At 47.0% G+C, this 21,699-nt stretch overlaps 2 protein-coding genes across 2 annotated transcripts; both read left to right on the forward strand.

Annotated features, from left to right (window-relative positions):
• The first annotated feature begins 3,447 nt into the window (after positions 1 to 3,447).
• On the forward strand, positions 3,448 to 8,458 carry LOC135387535 (neprilysin-2-like). The gene is made up of 2 exons (XM_064616688.1): positions 3,448 to 3,551; positions 6,315 to 8,458. Exon 2 carries the CDS (start codon positions 6,687 to 6,689, stop codon positions 8,418 to 8,420), a length of 1,734 nt encoding a protein of 577 aa, XP_064472758.1. The 5' UTR covers positions 3,448 to 3,551; positions 6,315 to 6,686; the 3' UTR covers positions 8,421 to 8,458.
• Positions 8,459 to 11,093: 2,635 nt separating this feature from the next.
• LOC135387536 (neprilysin-1-like) lies at positions 11,094 to 19,775 on the forward strand. Its single transcript, XM_064616689.1, has 3 exons — positions 11,094 to 11,244; positions 12,714 to 12,767; positions 17,016 to 19,775. Exons 1-3 carry the CDS (start codon positions 11,143 to 11,145, stop codon positions 19,761 to 19,763), a joined length of 2,904 nt encoding a protein of 967 aa, XP_064472759.1. The 5' UTR covers positions 11,094 to 11,142; the 3' UTR covers positions 19,764 to 19,775.
• Positions 19,776 to 21,699: the final 1,924 nt, after the last annotated feature.

The raw sequence follows: 21,699 nt of genomic DNA on the forward strand, positions 1-21,699 counted from the left end.
CTCGTCGTTGTCGGCCTCACAGAGGTGGCCAACGTCATGACTGACGCCCTGGGGGAATGTGCGTCCTGGGCCGACTTCTAAAGGAACTGTGCCAACATATGTCTGAAAGAGTATGAGGAAAACCCAGAAAAAACACCAGACAGCAACGGGATTCGAACCCGGGCACCTCCCAGTCTCGACGTGACATAGCCAGCCCGCTAACCTCTGAGTCACGCGAGCTGGTCACAGCCAAGCGCATGGCCCGTTTGCATAACACTTGTGCAGGAGTCTCAGACTCGGTCTCAATAGCCTTGGCTGTGCATTGAGCACGCGCTCGCTGCTCGTGCGAAAAGCGCTGTTAAAGCTGTTGAGAATTCGTACTCAACTTTTATGCAAACGAACTCATGTCTTCATATATACGAGTATGGCTGTCGCCACCACAAGTAGCTGGGTATGCGTATACGCGTACGCAGAAATGGTCCATTGGCCACAGAACACACTTCTTCTGGAGCAAACGAAAAACCTCGCAGCGAGAAGCACAGCCGTCAGCACCAGCTCGCGCGACTTAGTGGTTTGCGTGCTGGCCGCGTCACGTGGATCACTGGGAGGTGCCCGGGTTCTAATCTCGGTGCCGGCTGTGCTGTCCGGAGTTTTTCCTGGATTTTCCTCAAGAAAGTCCCCGAAAGTGAGAAAGTCGGAGTTCAGGAAAGTCAGTGACACACTTCCCTTAAATGTCGTCCGAGGACGCACAAAACAACCAATCGCAACGTTGCCCGCCTCTGTGAGGCAGACAACTGCGAGCCCGCCACCACAACCGTTAGCCGTGGCTTCTAGAATCCTACCCTATCGCGGTGTGCGTTCCTCCATTATCCACTCTCATGTTTTGCTTTCGTCGTGTTCTTCTGACACCGTGTGTCTGCAAGACTCCTCGCTCCTCCCAGACATTTCTTTTTCCATTCCCATTTATAACGTTTTTCGTCTTGATAAGACTTCTTAGCACGATGGAGGCCTACCCAACCTTCGTGAGGTCTGCTTTCCAGCTAAAACTACCTCCCGTAGCGTGGCATAGTGGTTATAGGATGATCACTTTCAGGTCCCAGACTGGGAGGTGACACGGGTTCGAACCCCGACACAGACTGTGCTGTCTGAGATCTTTCCTGGGTTTCCCGAAGACTCCCCAGACGGATGTCGGCACAGTTCCCCCTGAAGTCAGCCCAGGACGCATACTAATCATCCTGTCCCCCACTCCTCTCTGCTGTCCTCTCTCCATTTATCCATGACGTCACGGCGCTAAGAGGGAACTAAAAAGAATAATAAGCGAGTGTACGATATGCAGATGTTTATAGACAGCTCCCACTACGCGTGTCTCCCATGTCAGGTGGTGGGCATAGACTTTGCGGGATTACTATACGTCAAAGGACACAGTGCCCTATTTACGCGTGCCACAACCAGAGTGGTACACGTTCAGCTATGTCAAAACGTGTCATCTCTGGAATTCATACAAGTTCTTCTCAGATCCCTTGCACGGAGGGGAATGTGTCACACAATACACTAGTCGAATAACGCCAGGTCGTTCAAGTGTGTGGCAAAAGAACTTACATGTCCAAGGAAGTTCCTCAATGACCCGCTAAGTCAAGACTTCTCTCCTCTAGCAACGCAGTTCAATGGAGCTTCATAGCAGGACAGGTACCTTGGTGGGGAGGTTTTTACGAACACCTCATAGTGATGCCAGCCGCTGGACGAGGGCGTCACCGCTGCGAGCTCTCTTGCAAATTCTCAATAAATTCGCATTTCCCAACGAAATATGTTGGGTGACGATTCCTGAAGGTATAGTTTAAGCTCATATGACGCAGTAAACGCATATACCTTCCAAGTGCTTTCCAATCTCCTTTAAGAAATACATGTCACCTAATATCTGCTAACGATTGTACGCGCTGATGCGATTGAAATAAAAGCAACTAAAGCAAATTGCGGAAAGTGAAGTAGCTCTCATCAAAAGGACGAACAATTTTGTCCTTTGCAAGGGCTGCACAAAAGAGGTCCTGAGTTCCACACGAGTGATTCCAGGACCACACCGCAATTCGCGTGCAATTAACTTGTGCACGATCTCTTACGCGCCGTCACACATCACTTCAGGCACCAATCACCTCGAAGTTGTTATCTAATGGTAACTGAAGGCATTCGTTGTTCCTATTCTGCATCGGAAGTAATAAATAACTGGAGTAGATTTACACGTAAGGTGAAAAGGTCATGATGGTGGTGGCTCTGCCTCGTCGACGCGTGGTATAGTGTAGAGTCTCCATAATAAAGAAAGCCGAGGGGCCCATCACATGTACATAAAGCCAGATACACCAAACATTTAACGCGATGTGACAACGCACCGAAATAACGAGACATCTGTAAATAGCTAGCTATGTGCCAGTTGCCCAAATGGATAACACATGCGAAAGCGATGCCACACATACCGCTTGATGACAACCACATGTCAGGAGATACCTCAAGGGGTCAGAGTGACTTATAAAAGTCGGAAAGAGGGGGGTAACGGTCAGCGTCTAAGGCGGAAGAAGAAGAAGAATTGTCCTGGTCAATCTCCGTGGACAACTCACAACTCATCAACGTGCGCCCACTGCGGCCAAGACGAGACTGTGGAGCATTTTCTTGTCCATTGTCGGCTGTACGCCCGTCTGCGCCAAGACTACTTGGTCCGCCCATTGTCCATGCTTGGCGCCCCCTTTTCTTTGGTCTTCCCTGCTATCTTTCGGGGTCTCACACTTGGTGAGGTGGAACCGGGCTGTGGCATCCAGCATCTATCGCCGCCTTTATTACATTCAGCCGTCGTTTCTAGTACCCCAACCGCTACTTGCGCGTGCCTTCCTCCCATTTATCTAGGATGTCGTGCTCTAGCCGACTGACTCGCCGCTAGCCCCGTTAAGCACTACCACATCCACTGCAACACCATCACCTGCCATGGCCAATTGCCCTTTGTGGCTAGCGGCCACTGCCCTCCTGGCTGAAGAAGAATCTCCTTTAGTCATAGAAATCATGGCTGCGTTCCAATACCTCGCGGCCGCGAAGCCGCCTGACTAGGCATCTGAGTAGACCCCTTTGCTTGTCACTATTGGAACAGGCTTGCCTAGCCGAGGCGCCTATGGCGCCATCTCGTTGCTCACGCAAGAAATGCGTACGGCGCAAGCGCAGCAGGTACTAGCGTTTCCCGCTGTCAGCCATCCCGGCTGTCAGATGGTCAGGCGTATAACTGGCGACTGAATAGCGGACTTGGCGAGATTTGGAACGAGATTTAACATGGCGGCACTTCTGGTTAGACCGCTAGGCAGTCGACTAACCGGGGTATTGGAACGCAGCCCATATGAGAGTGCGGTGCGGTGGCCAATTGCCCCGTGCTAGGCGCCACTGCGGAGGAAGACGAAGAAGAAGAAGAAGAGTGCGGTGCCACGGCATGATGGAGGCTGAAGAAGAAGAAGAAGTTCTATGCCCTTAGTGGCTCGCGGCCATCTTTTGCTCGGACGAAGAAGAAGCAGGAGAAGAAAAACCGCGATGGAGACCACGGTAAGGTGCAATGTATCTCCCTGTATTCTTCCTTTGGCCGCATCCATAATCGCTTTTCCCGCTCAATTCATTATTCCGTCATTTGGTTAATCTCTTCAGCTTAACGTTTCTCATAGCCTCTAAGTGAACCCACCCATCTCCCTTGGATCATGCGCCGCAGGCGAAGGAGGTGCAAATCTGAATTAGAATGTGTAGTGCATGTGGGTGTGCACATTGTACACATTGATTGTACACATGTAGATCTCACACCCTGTTGAATATGTATCGTCGCACATTCTGATGTGATGACAAATATAAGCGGAAAAAATTAGCGGAAAGGATATCGAATTCGAGCAAGCCTCTAGAAGATAGCCATGAGAGGGAGCCCACGAATTTCAATGTTAGGACTTCGGCCGTACACTGTTCAATTTTAAGTTCCTTTATTTTGTCGTGCAGTTTTTGGTCAGAACACTATCCATATTCGTGAAAGAAAGCTCTTGCAATGGGACTTCGGGGTGTAGTTCCGTATCGGGACCACTCGTTTTTAAAAATTACTGAAACGGTTAGGAAAGTAAATATTGCATAGAAGTGGAAGAATATCATATACTGAATCTAAAAATGTAAGAATTATAAAATTCTGTGGACTAGAAGTTTTTTTATATGCATTTAAACAACCCCATCTGATTCAGTTTTAGCGCAGGAGAAACACGGGAATGCTAAGCCTAACGGATTCGAAACTTGCCGTCTTGCGAAAGGTAGGGTCGTTGAAATGGGCTAAATCACCTCACTTTAGTGAGGTTGGGTTAAGTTAGGTTCTACAGATTGGGGGGGGGGGGGGGTCTGGGGGGGGCGCCGCCCCCCCCAGGCACGCACTAGGCGGTGCGGGCGTCGAGACTGTGCCTCGGGTTAGGTCAGTAAGGTCCTCAGCCAAGATGGCGGATCGCCATCAAGAAACCGGCGATAAAATTTAATTTTTATACATTTTACGCAATATACGAGGGACATTCCTGTTGAATTTCGTTACTAATTACTTCCTCTTTCACGTAAAAGCGTTAGATTTTTGTTTTTATTCGTTTTTCTTTAAAAAAAGCCAGTGGTCCCGATACGGAACTACATCCGGACTTCGAAATACTTTGCACCCTACACTCTTAAAAATGAACTTCACCGCACAGCATGCTCCTAGCCAACCATCATCTCGAATGATATCGTTATCTGCCCTGATTTGTTGAAAACGGGAGGCGTACGCCTTTTCTTATGAACAGCATAAGTGTCACAAAAAAGGCGTGCGCCTCCCGTTTTCAACAAATCAGGGCAGATAACGATATCATTCGAGATGATGGTTGGCTAGGAGCGTGCTATGCGGTGAAGTTCATTTTTAAGAGTGCAAGTTTTATGATCTCCTGCATGATAGCCTCTACACTCTCAGAACACAACTTCACCGCATAGCACGTTGTCCGCCAACCATTGCTATACGAATGATAAGGGTTACCGGTTCTGATTCGGGGAGGGGGGCGCACGCAAAAAAAGCGTACGCCCCTCCCTCTCTCCGAATCAGAAGCGGTAACTCTATCATTCGTGGCAACGAATGCACATACCTACATATATCCATGCGAGAACTGTGGTTGGTGCACAACGTGCTATGCGGTGAAGGCCTTGATACTGGGACAGATCCAGGGATCACGCTTAGCGTCTGTCATGGCTAAAAGCGATGTTATCGTCGTTCCCGCACAATTTTTGGCATGACATGTGTTGGCATATAGCTATAAGTACATTTTAAGGACCCCGCGTCACTGGCAAAGAGCTGTAAAGGCGTTAGACGTAGCACTGACGGTTGACTGGCCGTAATGAACAAAGTATGCAGTCAGGTGGGGCGACAAAGTAACCTCTCAAGAAGAGCAGAAATTGTCTTACCTATATAGAAGAATGAACACGGCAAGTGGTACAGGTCCCGACAAAAGTTTACGGAACACGCGAGCGGTGTATTTTCTCCTCGGTACGACACCCTAGCGGCAAGCGGAAGCTGGCGAAATCAGGCCAGTTCACTGCCTCAGAGGGGTGGACGACTGCGCTCTTAGCGACACACAGCGGTAGTTTCGGTATGATTACTGTTGTATGTGCCGGCGAAGTGAGTTGGATTTAACTGTTGTGCTCGTCAACAACTCGTAACTCAACATCAGTTGTTTATCAAATCAATCAATTATCAATCCCAGAGTTCAATTTTTTATCAGCTCGTCACGCGTCGTCCATAATAAAGTAACTGTTTACAAGATATATTTCTTTCTCTTGTCTACATACCACGGCTTTCCAATAAAAGCAATACACCGTAAAGTGTTGCCACCATGATTCATCCTTGTTATCACAACGATAGCGGCGAGCTCCCTGTCTCAACAATCGTTGAATCACGTCTTGTTGGCAAGCACAGCAGTAAAATCCAACTCACTTTGGAGGCACATGGGCGCATACAACAGTAATCATACCGAAACTACCGCTGTGCGCCAAGAGCGCAGTCGGCCACCCCTCTGAGGCAGTGGACTGGTCTGATTTCACCAGCTTCCGCTTGCCGCTAGGGTGTCGTACCGAGGAGAAAATACACCGCTCGCGTGTTCCGTAAACTTTTGTCGGGACCTGTACGGTGCGAGCGACTAAGCGCTCCCCACAAGACTGCAGCACGTGGTCGGCGGTTCAGACCTTTTGTAGAAACTTTGCAGAAACATACGCTCTGTCTCATTCACTTCTAATTGGCATAACGCTTTCAGCGCGCACTCTGATATTTCCATTAATGTTCGCAGCAATCTCTACAACCTCTGCACGTGCACTTCAGGGGTAGGCACCTGAGCTGCAAAAATGCCCTTCTAGTTCTGGGAATCAGCTACATCATCATCTCGGCGTTCCTCGGCATTGGATGGCTCATCAAGGAGCGGCTGCAAAACAATATCCGAGACAAATCGCTAAGAGCTAACGGAAATCTTTGTGTTACCTTAGCACAGGTGACGAAGTCTTCCTTCGTGAATGGCACCGATTCTAGGAAGAAGAAACGGTGCGACACGGAGGACTGCCAGTACTTCCGTTGGCTTATTGACACATCCATCGACGACGCTAAAGATCCTTGCCAGAACTTCCACGCTTTCGTATGTACCGGGATAGAGAAGAAGCACCCCGAAATGTTCGCAAAGACCAACGGCGGAATTGTTCACATAGCAACCAAGAACGTGACGTACAAATACCTCGCAACGACGAAAGTGCCGTTGAAGAACCAAGCGGCGTTTCAAAAGGCCGCTGCAGTCTTTCAAGGTTGCTTGAAGGTCAACGAAGACCGCGACAAGAATAAGAAAGAGATATCGCACTTTTTAAGTTACTATGGTCTATCATTCTCGGATGAACCCAGTTTCGACCCACTCGACATTATGATCCGATTCGTGGCGACAGTCGACATCCCAATACTGTTCAGCGTGCGCCCGGGAGGAACTGGACGGCACTCACGATTTGTTATCACAATGAGCGTAACTCCGGAATTTACCTCGCAAAATTCTGAGGAAATACGACGAATTATAGAAGGCCACTCTAAGAATTTCGTTTCGCGAATACTATCGACAGTCTTATCCGTGGAAGACGGTGCCGCTCTGGCTAGTGTCATCGTGGAGGCGGATTTGAAAGTGATCAACGCGACAAGGATAAAAAACACCGGCTATGAGACTCGAATCACGACACCTCTTTCACATTTTGGGTTCTTGGAGAACAACAGTGTGTTCGGCTACAGATGGACCAATACCCTGGCACGTCACACAAATAATCACCTTCCTGGACACTTCATAGTATCTATTAGGGTATCTGATATGAAGCTGTTTCATCATTTGTTCGATAGTCACAATGGATTTTCCAAGAACGACCTAAAGGTATTCATGACATGGAGGACAATCCTTTATCTTCTCAAGAGTTCGGGTCTGGAGATGTTTTCGAACGAGCGATGCTTCGATATTGTGTCATCTGTGTTTCCAAGGGCTGCTGTTTCTCCGATACTTTCTCAAGCCGTCGATGAGTTCAGGATTGATGCCGTGAAGAAAATAACCGAAATCATCATCACCGAAATCAAGAATTTCTTCACATCGTCTCCTTGGCTGGACGACCAATCTCTCAAAGCTTCACTGGAAACGCTTTCATTAATAAGTACACGAGTCGGATACAACACAACAGCAACGGCCGATATATTGACGAACATCTACCCGGATTTCACCGGTCTCTACGTAGCAGATTTTGTCAAAATCAGGAAAATGATGGCAGAACGCAGATGGCAGGTCCTTTATGATGAACTGATGCTAAGCAGTGATCCAATCGTCACGCCTTTTCAGGAAGGTAACACTGTGTCCGAAGCGGAGGAAAACGTTGTCTCCGTTCCGCCAGGCGGCATGATTAGACCGCTCTTCACGTACGGTGCGCCCCCTGAAGTGAACTTCGCAACACTTGGAAGACACCTTGCGCACGAGATTATGCGAGGATTTGAAAGTCTCTCAAATCGAACTCGCTTGTGGACGAACAAGAGTAACGCTGCATACCAAGATCGCATGGCCTGTTTCAATGAAGCCATGACAAAGCGAAGACTACACTGGGTGGACAACAACGAACTACTTCTGGACGTCCTGGGGCAAAGATCTGTCCTCAATGCGTTCGAGAAGGTATCTCAGGGCTTCCCTACCCAATTGGGAACTTCGAAGCTTCTAACGAAGGACCAACTCTACTACGTGTCTTGGTGCGTGCTCTGGTGCGGTCAGAAGGTACCAGGTCCGGTCCTGCAAGAGAGGTGCAATGTTCCTCTCATGCAGTCGTTTCACTTTAGCGAGGCATTTCGATGCTCTACTGGGGCTCCCATGAATCCACAGAAAAAATGTCTATTTTGGTAGAGCTATATATGCTGACAATAAAAGTACTTTTTCTTCAAGGTACGTCAGAGGCCGGTCATATACTGTTAACGATACGACCAGTTGGTTGACTTGGTACCGTTAAGGAACATCACTACCCAGTCTTGGTATACGTTTATGCGCTTTTTTCTCAGCTGCTCAGCTCGACACCGTGAATCATACAGGGTGAGAAAGTGAAATTTAATTTAAAAAAAAGAAAATTATGTGAGATAAAAATGGGAAACCGTGTGCACTGCGCTTGTGAAGGTTTTGTGAGATGCGTTAACCTGCGATTACGGTCGGTAATTTCAGATCATTCTCTTAATTACATATATCGTAAATTCATTGCCTTTAAACGCAACTTTCTTGCTTTAATTGCCTTAATTACATATAATTGCTTTCAATTGCTCCTACACCCTTAGAACTGAACTTCACCGCATAGCACGCTCCTAGCCAACCATAATCTGGAATGATATCGTCATCTTACCTGATTTGTGGAAAACGGGAGGCGTTTTCCACAAATCAGGGAAGAAAACGATATCATTCGAGATGATGGTTGGCTATAGGAACGTGCTATGCGGTGACGTTCATGGTTAAGAGTATACTTCTTACTGTAAGCTACCTTAGACCTACTTCAATTTAAAATTATTTCCCTCTATTTTCATTTACCCTGTGATATCCCCTTTACATGTCCACTTATACCTCTGCCTCAGTGAGGCTTCACCTCACTGACTCACTTCACCTCACTGACTCACTGACTGACTCACTCACGCACCCACTCACTCACACTCACGCACCCACTCACTCACTCACCCACTCACTCACTCACAGGCAGTCCCAGAAAACGTGTCATTGAATTATAATAAAAAAACTACACCACCTACACTCTTAGAAATGAACTTCACCGCATAGCACGCTCTTGGCCAACCGTCATGTCGAATGATATCGTTATCTGCCCTGATTTGAAAACGGGAGGCGTACGCCTTTTTTGTGACAATTATGAGCAGCATAAGTGTCACAAAAAAGGCGTACACCTCCCGTTTTCAACAAATCAGGGCAGATAACGATATCATTCGAGATGATGGTTGGCTAAGAGCGTGCTATGAGGTGAAGTTCATTTCTAAGAGTGTAGAGTCATGCGGTGAACGGTTTTTGCCACCTCCTGATGTGAATGTCGTGTAACCGAAGTTTAAAAATGCCAATCTTTGCGAATTGAAGTCGGAAATTTGCCAAGTAAAGGTCACTTTTACCCACCAATGTGAAGAGCGTGTCTAATTTACAACTAAGTAATTAATTTAAATTAATTATCGACAATTGACAGGCATATTCAGGAGCTATCCCATCAGAAAAAATAATAGCCGATAGAATGTTTCGCTTGCCCATGTCCCCTAGCCGGTTGTGCCTCCCCGCGCAGGTCTCTGTCCAGGTTCTCAGCATCTTTCATTCTGATGCCAAACATGCCCATCTCAGTTACTTGAAAGCAGAACTTGTGAATCACATGTCTCACTTTCCCAATCACCAGATCATCGCCACGGACGCATCTGCCTCTGAGGAACGGGCGGGTGTTGGCATTGTCATTCCCCGGCTCGACTCGCACTGTCCCGTTCGCCTCCCTGACTACACACCGGTCTATCACAGTGAGTTTCTGGCCATGCTCCTAGCGCTGCTGAAGGTTCCCATTGCCTCCAACATGGTGCTCATTCTCTCTGACTCCCTTACTGTGATTTCCTCCCTCGAGAGCCCAGCAAGCACCTTGCTCGCCACCTTAGTTGCTTTTGCACCTAGCCACATCTCCTATCTCCTTATCACATGGATTCCTGGCCACCGCGGCCTCCCGCTCAACGAAGCCGCTGACACCCTGGCTAATATGGCACTCTCTTGACGAATCCTGGGTATCATTCCTCCAATTGCTGACATCGTTCGGGCCGCTATCCAGACGTTTCCTTTCTCTCTCGCGGCGTCGCCCTCCACGTCCTGGCATTGAGCACCTCTTATTCAGTTGGAAACCTGAGCATTGTGGCTGCCGTGAGACCGAAACTCCTGAAAAGCGCTCTCGGTGCCTCTCCCCTCTTGTTACACTTCTATCTTCACCGTGCTGGCATCGAATCGCCTGCATTCCCGCGCTTCGGTCAAGACGAGACCGTCCATCACTTCTTCCCTGATCGCCCCTCCTTTGGCACCATTCGTCGTCGCCTTCTCGTTCCCCCTCTCTTCTCCATTCGGTGCTCCGCTCTCCCTGACATCTCTGCTATCCCTTGGAGCCTCCGATAACGGCGTTAGGGACTGCGGTATCATCCATAGTATCATCTCATTCATCTCCAGCTCTAACCGGTTCTAACTCGTTTCTACCATCCTAATGACCGCACCTCATTAGTCCTGGCCAATCTCCCTTGCTGATAAGCGCCATCCGTCTCGAAGAGCAAGAACAACAACAACAACATATCGCTCGAGGAGCAACAACAACAACAACAACAACATACCATGGATACTCTGGATACCAAGGTGGATAACGGGACGGCAGGTTCAGGTTCAGGTTCAGGTTGTGCCTTTCCCCGCCAGCCTCTCAGGTGGAAGAAAGAAAAGAAGATACCATCAACTACTGCGTGACGACGGGCTCGCAGAAGGCACGTGCTCACGGCTATCATCTCATTGGACGACGACGAAGAAGAAGGCACGTGCACTAAGTCCACTTCAGCCTTCAGCCGCTTCAAATCCACTGTCAGGAATGAACATCGTACCACCGCCACCCCCAGCAATCCGAGGAGGATTCGGATCCGAGGGATCCGAGGAGTACGTCACGCTTACACCGGATGAGATGACACCTCAGGTAATCAAGTCGCTCTGCACTAGCTTCTCTTGCGCTCATACAGCTGAGTTTGAGCGTTGGGGCCGGCAGAGAGTTCACGAAGCGTGCTGAGCAGAGCTTCATACGTAGGCACTGCTTTTTTGGGCAGGGTATGATGCCCGGTTAGAGTTAACACTTCTTAACCGGCTTCTTTCCGATTTTTTAATGGCCTGAACTTTTCTGTTAACCATGAGCCGGCATAGTTATTAGTTACGTTATAACAGCATCATGTAAGGCGCTATGAACTCTACCAAGCTATAGCCCGCCGACTGTGTCGGCTCCAAACGGAGATTTTAACTTGTTGGCTGTGACACCTTTTGAATAGATGAATCCGATAGGTCCGTATCTTCACCGCATATATAGCACGCTTCTAGCCAACCATCATCCCGAATGACCACGATCTCGCCCATGATTTGTTGATAACGAGGCGGAGCCTAATATGTATTTATTATGTACAAATAAAATGGCTCCGCCTCCCGTTTTTAACAAGTCAGGGATGAGAACTATGTCATTCGGGATGATGGTTGGCTAGGAGCGTGCTATGTCGTGAAGAGTATAGAGCGGAATATTAGGTGTACCTCCGCGTTGGCGTCTGAGTGGGTGCTACAATTCTTCAGATGACGTAACAATGGATAGAGGTATCTGGAAGACGGTACACTCTTAAAAATGAACTTCACCGCATAGCACACTCCTAGCCAACCATCATCTCAATTGATATGGTTATGTGCCTTGATCTGTTGAAAACGGGAGGCGTACGCCTTTTTTGTGACACTTATGCTGTTCATAATTGTCACAAAAAAGGCGTACGCCTCCCGTTTTCAACAAATCAGGGCAGGTAACGATATCATTCGAGATGATGGTTGGCTAGGAGCGTGCCATGCGGTGAAGTTCATCGTCTGCTCGCCCACATCCGAAAAAAAGTTTGTTTTTGTATTAACGCTGCACACGTTATGAATGAAAAGTATTTACAATAAATTGTAAATAGAATTACGAAGCGTAGAAGAACAATATTACACCTGTTACACCCGTAACTAAATTCCTGCAGATAGGAGTTCTTACCTCCTTTGAAGCTAATAAACAAGAGCCCCCTTCTCCCCCCCCCCCCCCAATGTAAAGGGCCGCACTGGAAAGAGAAGCAAGGGGTCTGAAAAGAAAGATGCCGCCTGCGACCCTGCGTGAACGTGGGAGAATCTGTGACCGGCAATCAGGGGTGTGGATTTGAATTCCGGTGGTGGTGGGCTTTTTGCATTTTGCGGGTGCGACGCTGGGGTCTCGCGATAAATCACAACGAACGTGGGGTTGTATATCGTGTATATCAGTAGTACGTACGTGCCCATCATTTTCATATCAGTTTAATCATTTATAAAGATATTTTTAAGGTTAATGCTTTTAAGGTCATAAAGATCATTGTAAGGTTTTAATGCGTTTCACATTTCTTATTCTTTCCGCAGCAGTCCATTTCGATCTCGGAAGAATCCGATATGGGCAGTGCTTCTTCAAGCAAGGTATGCTCAATTGGAAACGGACAAGGCACGCAACGCCTTCATTTATTTTTAGTGATTGCTTTTTAGTTTTATAATGTTATCTCATAATACCTGTACCAGGCGGACAGAAAAAGACATTAGCGTGTAATGTAAGTCGGGTCCCGAATGCCATTTCTTGCGATCGTCATCCTACACGTCAGCTGGGAATGACTTCAAAGTTCAAACGCGATGATGTCGATGCGGGTTTCCCACTACCTGTGTAAGAGATGGAGTACTTGAAGAGCGTAAACGTTTCCAAAGAGATTGAAAATGCCCACAGTATCTCATAAAATGAGAAAATTCGCTGTATTTCATAATCTATGATCTGTGCGATGCCGGAAAACTGTTGTAATTTTGTTTGCCAGGTGCCTGGCTATGCCAAAAGCAAATATGAAAAAAAAAAGCTCTCGTATAATTTATAAAATTGCACTGTGTTGTGTTCAGTACAGAGTGGCTTTATGGAAGTTTTAAATTGCTCTTGTGCGCAGACAATGCGAGCGAGGGTATGCATCTCGTGGGCGAATGGGTTGTGGCGATCTCATTACGCGGACACTTTATTCAGACTAGTGTCATTAAATACCTAGACTAATACACTATAAATTAAGAACAGGACAAAAAATGGCCAAATGTCAGAAATGGCCGCGAACCATTCTGTTATCACTTCTAGCAGCTGGCTAGCAGCGTGCAATGCACAGAAGTTCATTTTTAAGAGTGTAGGATTTCACCTTTCGCTTTCCTTTTTTAAGAAAACTGGAGGCGTACACTCTTAAAACAAAGCTTCACCACATAGCACGCTGAAGGCCAACAATTGCACAGAGTGATCACTCTCGATTTGTGGAAAGCGCGGGACGTACGCCTTTTTGTGACAATTAACATTTCTGCACAAATGTCACAAAAAGGCGTACGCGTCCCGTTTTCATCAAATCAGGGGAGAGAACAATGTCACTCGGGATTGATGGTTGTCTAGGAGCGTGCTATGTGGTAAAGTTCATTTTTAAGAGAGTACGCCTTTTTCTGGCCAGTTTGAACTGCCAGAAAAATCTCTCTCCTCATATCAGATGCGATAACTATCAATCGGCACAGTGCTTGGCGCGGAGAATGTTTGCTGTGAAGCTGGATGTAGTTTTGGCACCGTACCGGAAGCGGTGAAAACGGCATGTATAGTTGGGTGGTGTTCACAATACACTCTAAAAACAGCACTTCACCGCATAGCAAGCTGTGAGCCAACCGTTGCCAAGAATGATAGGGTTATCGCTTCTGATTCGAAGAGAGAGGGGGCGTACGCCTTTTTGTGGCAATACCCAAATTGCCACAAAAAGGCTTACGCCCACTTCTCTCTTTGGATCAGAAATGATAACGCTATCATTCGTGGCAATGGTTGGCGCACAGCTTGCTATGCGGCGAACTTCTGTTTTTAGAGTGTACCAACATTTCGGCGGCGGTTGACTTCGGCTGAGACCGGCAACATCAGTCTCACTAGTGAACTGGCAAGATGGCAGTCACCGCCGAGATGGGCGCTAACCATGTAAGCAGATAAGCGCCTCGTGTGAATTGGTGCCCCTTTTGGACTGTCCTGGCTCTTGTGGTGCTTAGTTGTGCATGCTTTGAGGCAAAGCCAAGAAGTGTGTTCCATTGAACACATACTCACGTGACAGGATCGCATGAGAGGGAAAGATCGCATGAGGGAGTTCAACGAGCCACAAGAGCCGTGCAACAAACCACTTACTACACCTTTCAAGGTACACGTTGTCCAATAAAAGCCGACGAAGCCAGCAACGAACGGACAAATTACTTCCACGCAGTGAGAGGCCTTGACCTGCTGTGTTCCATGTTTAATCTGAATGATCAGGATGTACTGGCAGAAAGCTCTTGACATATTGAGTCGTACCATCCATAAACCCAGGACGATGAACCCTCACCTTTCGACCATTGTTCGACTATTGTTCGATCAATTTCCTCGTGGTAATTCAATTGTCGTCAGGTCTGTCTGGTGAGTCACGCGGTATGCACTAATGGAATATACAGGGTGCTTCACTTAAAGTGATAAAACATTTTAACTGGCGTCGTACTTACCGGAAGTAGTATACGTAGGTGGCAAGTACATTCCCCTAGGTGCCTGGTTCGAACCCCACAGCGTCTGGGCCGACCTCACTGGCGAAGTTTTTCCGGCGGGCGGGGGGTGCTGCGTGAGTGGAGAGCTGTCCGTGGGCTTACCGGTGGGCGGAGGGCTGCACGTGCGCTTATCGTTGCGCATTTTCAGCCTGGGTCGACTTCTTTCGCGATATTCCCGCCTAAGCAGACTTCACTCGCAAATTTTTTCCCCGCTAAAACAGGTGTGCGGTGAGCTGTTTACCTGCAAGTATAGACATGCAAAGGATAGCCATGCACATAAGTACAAGTGAAAATATATTTATTAAAGCCAATAGTGCCGGGAATTGTGTTGTGAATATGTGTGAAGGAGAAAAACCCAGCAAAAAAACCTGAAACGCGATAAACATAATACAATACACATAATAAAGAATATACTTATTACAGGTATGACGCAACAGCATTGAAGAGGTATCACACAGAAAGAATCAAACACAATATTTAATGGTAATCATACACACGTTTTCAATCAATCAGAATTAAATTGGAATAGCACATTTAATCAAAGATATTTTTAATCAATATGATTATAACCAAAATTATAAGTTTTATTTTAGTCTAATATTCCTATACGTGAGCACCATCACTGCAATAGTGGAGTTTTAATTTCAATTACAAGTTCTGATAGATGTACTTTCGAGCACAATAGGGAAGCTAAGTTGAATATGCCTTATTCCAACATGATACAAATTTATTTAATCAGTTTCTTATGAAGTGAATAGCGCAGACATCAGCAACTAATCCGTATCAACACAACATAAATAGCGATAATAGGGAACCAAACCGACTTATCCTCCAGCACGCAAACAACAGTTACATGTAGGGAACTAATAGCGCAACAATACTATATCAAAACGAGAAACGGACACCACATTTCATCAAAGATATTAATCAATATGATAAAATCAAAATTACAAGTTTTATTATAAAAAGTAACATTCCTATACGTGAGCACCATCATTGCAATATTGGGGTTTTAATTTCAATTACAAGTGCCGATAGGCCCTGGAAGACCATGGCCCATGGTGCCGGAAAAATGGCGGAAAAATCGCGAAAGAAGTCTACCCAGGCTGAAAATGCGCAGCGATAAGCGCACGGACAGCTCTCCGCCCACGCGCAACCCCCCCGCACGCGGGAGAAAAATTGCGAGTGAAGTTGGCCCAGACGCTGTGGGGTTCGAACCAGGCTCCTAGGGGAACGCACTTTCCACCTACGTATACTACTTCCGGAGCATTGTAGGATTTTCCGCAGTTACCTTCTGGAAATTTTTGCCGTCATTTAGGGAGGCTGTGGACAATTTTTATTTGAAGGAAACTTTCCAAGGGGACCCCACTTCTTTTTAACAGAAATCCACGTCCTCCACGAATGACCACAGAACAACAAAAACTACGCACAGTATCGCAACTGAAATCGTCGAAAAAAATTAACAAAAAGTACGCTTTACCCCTTTTCCTTGATTGTCGCAAAACAGCGCATGGAAGATGCGCGGAGAGGAGGAAGTGCTCCCGCCTCTTTTTTACTTTTCTTTTTCCTTCTTTCACCGTGAACCTGGTGACAACAGCCTTACCACAAAGAAAACAAAACAACCGTCTTATCACCAAGAAGGGCAAAACAAATGAAGGCGGGGACACTTCCTCCTCTGGACGCACATTTCGCGCGCAGTTCTTTGCGCAAATCAAACAGGCGGTCTAAAGCGTACTTTTTGCAAATCTTTTTCGACTATTTCTGTTGCGATACTGTGCATAGTTTTTGTTGGGTCTGCGGTTTTCCGTGGAGGACTTCCGGTAAAAAAAAAAAAAAGAAGAAAAAAAATAGCGGGGCTCGCTTGGCAGTTCAATAGACAAAAATAAATTTCCAGATTGTACAAAGCCTTCCTCAATGGTGGTAAAAGCTTCCAGAAGATAATTGCCGAAAGTCCCACAGTCGTCCGGCGAGTACGTCGCCAGTTTATCACTTTATCACTTTTTATCACTTTAGGTGAAACACTTAAAAAAAACAGGACCTTTCATGAAAATCTTGTATCCTGCAGTTCCAATATTTGCCAAGCATGTATTCGTCTTGAACTGTTCCCCTCTTTTTCAGGATGGCCAGGAAGAGCAAGAAGCCACCCAGAGATTTCACATTGCAGCGGCTATGATAATATTCGTAGTGACTGGTCTGTCATTCATAGTCGTGATATGGTTTGTGAGACAGAGGCTGCGTCCAACGTCGGACGACACGACCATTACACCTCGTGACGTTGTGTTGCCTAAGATCCCGGTCCCGCCTCAACCTCCCGATAACAATCAGGCGGATTACGATGATCCTACAACAACTGGAAAATCTACGGGTCCCATCAGCAGTGCGACGGTACGGACTTCAGGGGCCACCGCGCGCACGACACCGAGCTCTACCATGCCGACTACTACGACCAGGAAGGCCAGAAATACCACGGTAACTTCTGCAACAGCGACTACAAGTAGTACTTCCACGACAACGACCACAACTACAACAACGACCACAACCACAACGACCACAACCACAACGACCACAACCACAACGACAACGACGACAACGACTACAACGAGTACGACGACGTCTACAACGACTACGAGTACGACGACGTCTACAACGACTACAACGAGTACGACGACGTCTACAACGACTACAACGAGTACGACGACGTCTACAACGACTACAACGAGTACGACGACGACTACAACGACAACGACGACTACAACGACAACGACGACTACAACGACAACGACGACTACAACGACAACGACGACTACAACGACAACGACGACTACGACGACTACGACGACTACGACGACTACGACGACTACGACGACTACAACGACTACAACGACGACGACTACAACGACGACTCCCTCGCCGACAACACTTAGCACGGCAGGCACCACCCCCGCAGGAGCCCCAAAATTGTGCGATACTGAGGACTGCAACTACATGCGGTACCTGATCAACATATCTGTGGACACAACGAAAGATCCTTGCAAAAACTTCTATCACTTCTCCTGCGGTGGCGCTTTGTCTTACGCGCCACTGTCTCAATGGTACAAAGCCACTGGAGGTGGGAACCTCGAAGTTCTGTCCTACAACATCACCCCACCCATAAAATATGGTTTGAGCAGTGACCCCGTCCCAGCTTCCGGACAGACCGGATATGAAAAATCAGCCTACTACTTTCAGAGCTGCGTCAAGTCACAGAACAGCACGTCGTTGGCCGGCACCATCAAAGAATTTTTAATTAGAAACGGCATGGGCTTCAACTCCAACGTCGTGCTGAGCCCATTGTATATCCTTGTTAAGTTTCTCGTTGTCTATAATATTCCTCTGATACTCACCATGGAACAAACGAGGGCGGGGAACAACCCAACGTTCCAGATACTGATATTGAGCCATGACGACTTTACTCAATCGAGAGCGGAAGTGACGAATGTAGGTCAACGCCGGAATGATGTCAACACTGTTTTATCGAAGATATTCCCGAGTCAAATTCACGAAGTAAGCAACATCTTGAACGTGGAAAAGACAATAGTGGATATGTTTAACGACTCCCTGGACGGATACTATTACAGTGACCTTACAATGTCGGCGATATGGGAATCTGACGACTCAGTCCTGTCGATGCAATGGAGTGAAGCCCTGGCGAATTACTCGCGGGACCAACTTCGAACTAGAACCTGTCACATGTCAGTGCCGGAATATCTCCTGTTCTTAGACCTGTTCGGCAAGAACAAGGCTGTTCAAGATGATGATCTTAAGCGCTACTTTACCTGGAGAAGCGCGCACTACCTCTACCGAGCGGCTTTATTTGGCACTCCGCAAGCCATATATTCAGATACATGCTTGAACAATGTTCTCAACGAATTACCGAATGCTGCCAGTTCTAAAGTCCTTTTTAACCTTATCAATGCCTCGAGGATACATCTTGTAGAACAAATGACGGACGAAATAGCCAAGGAGGTGAAGGAATCCTTCAGGACTTCTTCCTGGCTCGATCCTACAACTAAAGGCAAAGCACAAGAAAAGATCAAGGAGCTCGTCAGACGCATTGGTTACGTGCCAGAACTGAGCAGTGACCAAAAAATCGACGCGTTCTACCAGTCACTCCCGGACTTGAAGGGCGATTTCATGGATGCCTACCTGGCAGTAAACAAGTTCAAGACAACAAAGTTCTGGGAATATGTAGAGAGTGACACGTACAATTTTATGACCAAAGGGGAATCACCTGCTCCTGTGTACCGTGTAAACGCTGCTTACACAGCTCTGCGCAATGACATAGTAATCCCACCAGCCATCATGTTGAGACCGGCGTTTGCCTTTGGAGCACCCCCAGAAGTGAACTACGGTGGTCTGGGTGCAATCGTAACGCACGAAATGATGCACGGTTACGACCTGGTGGGAAGAGATTACGACGGGAAGGGTATAAATACCTCCTGGTTCGGCAGCACTGTCGAGTACGGCAAACGGACTAAGTGTCTCAACACGAGTATTGAACAGTCTCCGCAGGCAAGGCATTATGCAGACTACCCCCACGAGTACCTTGCAGACAACATGGGCAGAACTTCTCTATGGAACGCGTACAAGAAGGCCTCGGCCAATCCCAGCGTGTCACTGGGCAACGTGAAGGGGCTGACACGCGACAAAATATTCTTTGTTTCCTGGTGTCTAATGTGGTGCGGGGTGGCAGCTCCAGATCCAACCCATCCACCACCTGTAGAGAGGTGCAATGTGCCTCTAAGAAATTCTGACCACTTTAGTACAACATTCTCTTGCCGCAAAAATGAGCCGATGAATCCGTCCCAAAAGTGTCACTTCTGGTAATTAAAGAGTACTATAGTTCGCAGGCGTATAAGTTTAATGGAACGCCGGGAACTGTTGGGATCTGTGGCGTTAGGCTCGAGAACCTTCATCGGGAGAAAATTGAGAAACCAGAGGGGTGCGTGCGTAGCCTCAGAGCCTGGTCTCTGCGTAGCCTCAGAAATCTGGTCAGAGTGCAATGGTCCGAATCCCAATCCTAGGAAGGTCAAGCGAATCCTCGAATCTTACGAATCTCGAATCTTTAGAATCCGTTCTTTAAAAAGAGTGCAAAAAGCCAAGGAAAAAAAAAAACACTTCTACTGGAGAGTGTTTTGAAGCAGAATATGATAAATTTCTTTAATGAAAAAATAAAAGAAATAAAAAATCATAGCTGAGTTTCGGGAGAATATGTACCCATATATAGTTTGCTTAACGTATTTAACATATCGTTCATAGACTACAAGAAATACATCAATTCTCGAGTCTGAATTATTTACACGAAGCAAGAGCAACAATCAAAAGCAAAACCCTATATGTACTTTTAAACTTGTAATGTAACAGTTCCTGCCTCAACTACCTTCAGTCCAGAGCAATGTAAACAAAGAAACAAGAAAACACACGTTGGTCAATGAGGCTTTCGGCGTACTCCGGAGGTGCCAATTTGAGAAAGTAACACGAACCCGCCATTGTTGTAACTAACCTCAAACGGGCGCCTTTGGCAAAACTACCGTCTTGTCCTGGTCGCACGTCATAGAAAACGTCATTTTGAGGTCATGTGACTTTGTTTACATGGCGTTTTGCCGTTTACCGACATATTTCCGTCGTCACAACGCCAAGAGATGAACGTATTTTGTCAGCGTAAAGTATGTGGCGCCTCTTTCTCCATTTCTCGTTAGTTTAAAGGGGCCGTGAAATGATTTCCGCGAATTCCGCGTACGCTGCAGGATGCCGTTCTTACGATCCCTCACTATCGTACACGCATAGACTTTCAACCGTATTCAGTACAACGGGGGCGCAGTTATCAGACAAAAATAGCAGGGCGTGACTGCTGAATATATGCATTGGAAGTGGGCTTGCGTCATCACCATCCAATCCTCTCAGCCAACTGTGAACGATGAGGAGGACACGCCCCGCCGGACCACGTGGGTGCATGATTTTGGTTTGGACAACAACGACGTCGTATACCTGCCGTCGCAATCACTTAAAATATGGCGAAAGGCAAATTATCAGCAATGGAGGGAGAGATTATACGACACACAGAGCATCTATGGATCGTTCGGTACGCAGCAGCTTGTAAAATGTCACCGACGGAGATATATATTGTGACGACGAAGAAGTTCAAAGAGGAAAGCGTACTGCGGTAACCGTGGTGACGGTCAACGGCTATATTACATTTCTCGTAGGATTCTGTGTCAACGGTTAGTTACAATCTTGTCTACAAGTCAGATTAAAACATATTTCATGATGAAGTATGCAAGCTTGCTTGAAAATTTTGCAGTTTGCTCGCAAAAGCCCGTCCGCGAATAAGCAACATCCTCTGTGTATGATGTCACGGCCAGTTAGCCTCGGAGGCTGGCCGTAGCAGCTGCCGTTTACGCCCGTGGTTAATATAGGATATTTTAGCTATTTGAAAGATTTTGAACTCCATATTTCACAGGGTGAATACTTTAGTACAGGGGAACAAGTTAAAAATGATCGTGGGCTTGTCAGATATCCTTTCATGGTCCCTTTAAGTACATTGCATCGGCTCAGTGAGTCTTAACGCGAGGTCGTCATCAGAATCACATCTTTGGAGGTCGTCAACAGTACGAGGCCTTATGCGCAAAACTGCGCGGTTTACTGCGATATTCTCGGATAAAAATAATTTCCGTGATCGAAAGACATCCAAGCGTCGCGCAGAAGCAACAACCCCATTCTTTGCAGACTGTATGGCTGCCGATCACGGGCGTCACCGTCTTTA

Source organism: Ornithodoros turicata, chromosome 3 (genome assembly GCF_037126465.1).
Source record: "Ornithodoros turicata isolate Travis chromosome 3, ASM3712646v1, whole genome shotgun sequence".
Lineage (NCBI taxonomy): Eukaryota > Metazoa > Arthropoda > Arachnida > Ixodida > Argasidae > Ornithodoros > Ornithodoros turicata.

Excerpts from the sequence above, each read along its gene's own strand:
- LOC135387535 (XM_064616688.1), top strand. The coding sequence starts at position 6,687 with ATGTTCGCAAAGACCAACGGCGGAATTGTTCACATAGCAACCAAGAAC.
- LOC135387536 (XM_064616689.1), top strand. The coding sequence starts at position 11,143 with ATGAACATCGTACCACCGCCACCCCCAGCAATCCGAGGAGGATTCGGA. Across the intron at positions 11,245-12,713 it reads CGGATGAGATGACACCTCAG|CAGTCCATTTCGATCTCGGA; the intron begins GTAATCAAGTCG and ends TTCTTTCCGCAG. Across the intron at positions 12,768-17,015 it reads GCAGTGCTTCTTCAAGCAAG|GATGGCCAGGAAGAGCAAGA; the intron begins GTATGCTCAATT and ends CCTCTTTTTCAG.